The 5,868-nt window shown below is 34.0% G+C and overlaps 1 protein-coding gene across 3 annotated transcripts; it reads left to right on the top strand.

Annotated features, from left to right (window-relative positions):
* The first annotated feature begins 206 nt into the window (after nucleotides 1-206).
* TPR5 (Tetratricopeptide repeat (TPR)-like superfamily protein) lies at nucleotides 207-5,375 on the top strand. 3 transcript variants are annotated; one of them, XM_016321185.3, is made up of 12 exons: nucleotides 207-331; nucleotides 428-523; nucleotides 1,066-1,227; nucleotides 1,369-1,493; nucleotides 1,714-1,835; nucleotides 1,939-2,021; nucleotides 2,848-2,985; nucleotides 3,119-3,250; nucleotides 4,024-4,206; nucleotides 4,363-4,457; nucleotides 4,553-4,650; nucleotides 4,995-5,375. In XM_016321185.3, exons 1-12 carry the CDS (start codon nucleotides 269-271, stop codon nucleotides 5,096-5,098), a joined length of 1,401 nt encoding a protein of 466 aa, XP_016176671.1. In that variant the 5' UTR covers nucleotides 207-268; the 3' UTR covers nucleotides 5,099-5,375. The 3 variants fall into 3 exon arrangements, with proteins under 3 accessions (XP_016176671.1, XP_016176673.1, XP_016176672.1); XM_016321187.3 differs by having other exon boundaries at nucleotides 217-331; nucleotides 428-527; XM_016321186.3 differs by having other exon boundaries at nucleotides 230-331; nucleotides 428-527; nucleotides 1,073-1,227.
* Nucleotides 5,376-5,868: the final 493 nt, after the last annotated feature.

The raw sequence follows: 5,868 nt of genomic DNA, 5'->3' as shown, positions 1-5,868 counted from the left end.
AAAGAATCTCTGTATCTCTATACCATATAACATCTATACCTTATAATTCTCCTAACATTTTCCATTATCCATTGTAAAATCAGTTATTTTTGGAAACAAAAACAGTATCATCTTCTTGAAAAAATTTTGTTGGGCTCATGTACAGGCCCAATTTCATAAAGAATTCAAGAAACTAGTTGTTCTAATACGGTAAAAAGTGCCCCGTCCGACCCAAGAAAAAAAAAAAAGTGCCCCGATTCTTCATCCTCAACTTTTAATCTTTTATTCGATGCTTCTGAGCAGAATAGGAAGTGTTAGTGAAGTGAAGAGAAGGGAGCACCTCAGAATCATGGTAACACTTCCTCCTCTTAGCTTGGTATTTTGGGACCTTACTTACTGAAACGCTTTTAATCGGAGCTTTCTTGTTGTCGTTTGTTTCTGTAAACAGGATTTCAAGGGTTTCCTAAACGACTTGCAGGATTGGGAACTTTCTCGAAAACACGAAGAAGCTCCACACACGAACAAAAACCCTCAAAAGGAAAATGTTGGTAATTTTCTACTTGCATAATTATTGAACTTTGAGTAGAAACTTCATATTTTTTGCATAGTGTGGAAGCTAATTAATTTTATCTACATGATTATGCGTAATCGGGTATCTGTTAATAGGATTAGGAGACGCTACAGTATCAAACACGATCTTTTTCATAATGTGTAGATTATGTGGCTGGAATATGAACCCGGGGGAAGCCCGGGGGGGGGGGGGGATCAAGAACCGATGTAGTTGTTTTAGGGGTATTTTTGTTTTTTAGGTTCGGATTTTCTTCCCTCCACAGTTTCAGCACAAAGGAAATGTAGACATGGAGTATATACGATTTCGATTTTATTGAGAGAATGGAAGAATATTTCAAGAAATCAGCTGAAAACAGTTCAGTGTTTCTTTGCATGCAATGAGTTTATACCTTATTCTCTCATTTCTCTGTTGCTTATATTCTGTTTGTTTTTATTTTTATGTTCATGTGCATGTGTATGAACATTGATGAACAAATGTATTTATGATGTATAATATTTTTACTGCAATTTATAAAGGATTCAGCTTCTCAAAATACTGGATTGGGGGCCTCAAGGCGCGATACTCTTTCTTTTGATAATGCAAGAAGTAACTCTCGACAGTATAATGATCCATTTAGCCGTGTGACTAGTAGTTTTGTTTCCGAAGATATCCCTGACGCCGTGTCCGAGAAAGATCTGGTAGGAAGCATCCTATGTGTAGCTTTGCCAAATTTTCATCATGTTTTATTTTCTTGATCAATTAGGACTTTAGGATATGATGGACTGATCTTAGTTTTCTGTCCTGTATGCTGCTGCTGCAACCTCATCTGTATTTTCCAGGGTAATGAGTATTTCAAGCAGAAAAAATATAAGGAAGCTATCGACTGCTATTCAAGAAGCATTGCCTTCTCGCCTACAGCTGTAGCATATGCAAATAGAGCAATGGCCTATATCAAGCTCAGAAGGCAAGCTCAATAAACTAACTTTTCTTTATCTTTATAAATATATATTATTATATATATAAAATTAAAGTTGGTGGAATTTTAAATAGAACATTTTTTTAAGGGGAAAAAAATTTCTATAAAGGGTTAATTGGTCTATCACCATACTAAAGCTATTGTAGGGCACTTCTTTTCCTGAAGTGGTATTTTGTTACATGCATCACCTATTTATGTTTGTTTGTAGATTCCAAGAGGCTGAGGATGACTGTACAGAGGCCTTAAATCTCGATGATCGTTACATAAAAGCATACTCACGCCGAGCAACATCTAGAAAAGAACTCGCGAAATTTAAAGAATCCATGGAGGGTGTGTTAATACTGATGTACTTGGTCTGTTTTAATCAAATATGAAAGCATCTTGTTATTTCAAGTCTTGAATTTGTTGACAGTATGATTTGTATCAATTGCAGATGCCGAGTTTGCCTTAAGGTTGGAACCTAACAATCAAGAAATTAAGAAACAGCATGCTGATGCCAAGTCTTTGTACGACAAAGTAAGCATCTCAGTTGTTCCAGTTTTATTCTATGACTTGTACATGAGTTTTAAGTACATTGTTTCCCTTTTCCATAGCTAGGCAATAAGGGGTTTTATAGGGTTGTGAGGAAATTTTTGGTTTAAACCTTGCTGCAGTGATGGATGAGAGAACTCAAAAGATGTAGAAATAGAATAAAATGTTTTTCCCCCCAAAGTTGTTTTGGAATGAGGCCTTGAAAATTCATACAATTAGGATCAGATAAATGGATCATATTGTTAGCAAGACTTTCTAGATCAAATAACGTGCTCAAATGCTTGAGAGTAGCATTTTTGCCAGGTCATAAGGCCTCAGGGAAAATTATATTAAAAAACATTGCCATGTGAAAACTGGGTGAAGTGTTTTACATGACTGAGAAATCTATGGAAAATGGTATTTTAATAAAAAATTCAAAGTCTTATGTTTTTCCAGTATTATGGTATATAATAGAAATATACAATGAAGAAAATATGGTAGCTGTCTTAATTTAATCTATCACACTATATTTGATTTATTGAGAATAAATAAGTAAATTAATGAGTGAGTAGAACTGGACTGTTGAGTGTTGAGGTCAATGTTTCCTAACACCACAACAACAACAAAGCCTTCCTCCACTAGGTGGGGTTGGCTAACTATCTTTTCTCTTAATAGATGTAATTTTATTGTTTTGGGCTTTTGGCTAGTGGTTCACGTGGTTAATTCAAACAGCTGATTAATACGTCTTCTAGATAATTTGGTATCTGCTTTTTCTTTCTCGCATCTCTGTTGCAGTGATTCAAATTTTTAAGAGCCATGTTCCTACTTCCAGGCAATGCTTGATAAAGTATCTGGAGCTCTGAAAAGCACTGTAAAGGGCACTCAAAAAGAAGTGAAGTTGGACACAAAAAAGAATGGAGGCAGCATCCATCCCATTTCACATATTACTCAAAAGTCTGGGCCAGCTAAGGTACAGATAAGCAGAGATTTCAATATCAAGTTTGTTGTTATGTTTATGGATTTGGACTAAACGAAGATATCTTTGTTCTGTGTTTTCCATGTAAAAAGGTTGAGGCTAATATTTTACTTTTGACGCTTGATAGGGTAATGAGCAGCAAATTCCAGCTAAAGATTCATACTTAATGGAGGAGGTAGATAGTAATAAAATCAGAAGCAGGGCTCAAAGACAAGAGGCAGATGGTTCTAGTTCAAGCAACAACGTGCAGCATGTTAAGGTTTATCATCAAATCCTGCCTTTATTGTAACAAGTAACCTAGTTGCATGGAAATTTTTCTAGTGACTTTAAAGTTGTTTTTTGATGTTCTTTGCTAATTCATATTCAAATTGAAGTATACTTTACTCTATAGGTTCTTATAGTTTTACCTAATTTTTAATAAGATTCTTACATATTAAAAATTTGTAATCTAGTACTTGTCCTATGTACAATTTTTTATTCAAATCCTTATAATTTAAACATTTCGAATTAAGTCTCCTTATTATACCAAAATTTTCAGAAAAAAATTAGGGATTTATCTTGCATTATGGGGAGTTGATATCAATTTTTTATAACAGGACCTATGAATACTTTTTGTTGAGTGAATTTATGGACTTTATTAGAAACATTTAAATAATATGCATTCAATTGAAATTTTTTGTACAATATAGGGACTTGATTATTTTCAAACTATAGTGTTCTAATTGAAAATTGAGTGAAGCTATGGAAACCTACATTGTAGTTAAACCTAAATTAAAATATCACATTATATTCTTTTCAGGGTCTGTTAAATTCACCCGTGTATTTCTTAACTTTATAAACTCAATACTAGGAACAAAAGAACTTTTTAGGATATTTTATTTTGTTTTACCTCGTTGAATGTTTTGCATGTATTTATTTATTTTTTTATATTATGTCGATTATAATTTTGCAGTTTTTATTTTGCTTATTGCTATAGTAGTTCATGTTCCTGTTTCAGTTTTGCATGATTTTACTACCTTGCAATTTTTACAGAGAAATCAGAAAGGTAGTAAGCAGCACGTGCAAACATCTATTCAACAACTTGCTTCTCGTGCAGCTTCTCTAGCTACGGCTGAAGCTGCAAAGAACATAACACCACCAACTACAGCTTATCAGTTTGAGGTCTCCTGGAGAGGGTTTTCAGGTGATCGTTCTTTGCAGACTTGCCTATTAAAGGTATTCAACTTGTTTGTGCATTTCGTATTTGATTATATTTCAATTTCAAGGATGTAACTGTTGACACAGCAAACAGATTTTCCCTTGTATGTTGAATTTCTGGACTTCAATGTTCCGCTTCCTGTTGAATAAACTAATTTGGTTTCTGCAAAGTAGGCCATATCTCCTCATGAATTACCAAAAATATTCAAAAATGCCCTCTCTACTGCCTTGCTGATTGACATCATCAAGTGTGTGGCATCTTTTTTCAAGTAAGTAACTGTGCCTAGATCATTTTATTGATTACTGCTCGAGGTTCCAAACATGATGGCATTTTTATTTTTTATTTTTATTTCTGTTTTGCCAGTGAACAAATGGATCTAGCTGTCAGTTATATGGAGCATTTGACCAAGGTACCAAGATTTGACATGATTGTGATGTGCCTTCCATCAACAGATAAAGATGGTATGTTTTGTAAGTTGTAAGATTGTAAGCATTTCTGTTGACAATTATTTTTTTTAAATATCTTGAAAGATTTTTTACTTTTCAAGTTCAGAAAATACACATATAATGGTAGGGTTGAGTGTAGATGAATGGATATGAATGGTGCAGACAATTTTCTTTAGATATCAACCAGCTTTGTGTAATTCGCAGTCTTAAACAAAAATATAACTTTTTCTTAGTAATTTTGTCAAAATGATGCTTCTTCTATCAGTATTCCTGTTGGTTAATTGCTTAGTAAAAATGTTAACACCATGAATTAGAGTTGTTGACCTGATTTTTAATTTGGATGGCTACATTTTCGGCAGACTTACGCAAGATCTGGGACGAAGTGTTCTGTGGCGAGGCAACGCCAATGGAGTTCGCCGAGATTCTGGACAACCTGCGATCGAAATACTGCCTTGGGCAGTAGTGACATGACATCTTTGCATGTTTTATGTTTAAATGCCTTGTCCTTTGATGAATGTTCCCTTCTCTGCAGCCACTTCACTCGTGTAAATTACAATCGTATCGAAATGTTTGAGCATTATTTTCCCTCATGCTTTAAGTTCCTTTAGAAGAGGGTGTAACATGTTTTGAACCTTTTCTTTTTGACTTTTTTGGTTGCTAGTTCTTACACACAAACTTAGCTTACGTGTTCATATTGTGCTAGCTTTATTAATTCAATTTTAATTTAAAAATTGGAGGAACATGGATGCCGTTCATTTTTTTAGATATTGAGAGGTTTGGTGTAATGATTTAATATTGAAAGCTACAGTGTTTTACACAATTTTGGGGCTGTAGAATTTGTAGAGAACGAATTGTTGGAGCAGATTTTTTTGTTTTTAATTCATTAGCAGCGATATGCTGGGTAGATTGCTTTCTTAAATATTTTTAAAGACAATACCCGAGTTGCATATTATATTATTTTAATATTAAAGTCAATGCATAAATTGTGTATTCTCAATTTTTTTTTTTTGGTTTACCCAAACGGTATCCCCCAACCCGACAGGTTGAAGACTAATCCGTCGCGAATCTGAGCTCCATTTAAGGGTCTATCGCTGGCCAATGAGTTGCTGCATGCATCCGGAGTATATTGTAATTTTTTTATTAAAAAAATATAATTAGAGTATTATAAAAGGAGGAACGGATTTGATATGTTGATTGAGTGTGAGAATGTTTTATTTTCTTGAGAATGTAAGT

The sequence above is a fragment of the Arachis ipaensis genome, chromosome B9 (genome assembly GCF_059453495.1).
Source record: "Arachis ipaensis isolate K30076 ecotype BB chromosome B9, ASM5945349v1, whole genome shotgun sequence".
Lineage (NCBI taxonomy): Eukaryota > Viridiplantae > Streptophyta > Magnoliopsida > Fabales > Fabaceae > Arachis > Arachis ipaensis.
The sequence above is the reverse complement of the archived record's forward strand: the minus strand, read 5'-3'. Positions and strand labels throughout refer to the sequence as shown.

Bases quoted from the DNA above. Each gene is read 5' to 3' on its own strand.
- TPR5 (XM_016321185.3), top strand. From the start codon at position 269: ATGCTTCTGAGCAGAATAGGAAGTGTTAGTGAAGTGAAGAGAAGGGAG. The intron at 1,228-1,368 runs GTAGGAAGCATC...TGTATTTTCCAG, and splicing joins CCGTGTCCGAGAAAGATCTG to GGTAATGAGTATTTCAAGCA. The intron at 4,207-4,362 runs GTATTCAACTTG...TCTGCAAAGTAG, and splicing joins TGCAGACTTGCCTATTAAAG to GCCATATCTCCTCATGAATT.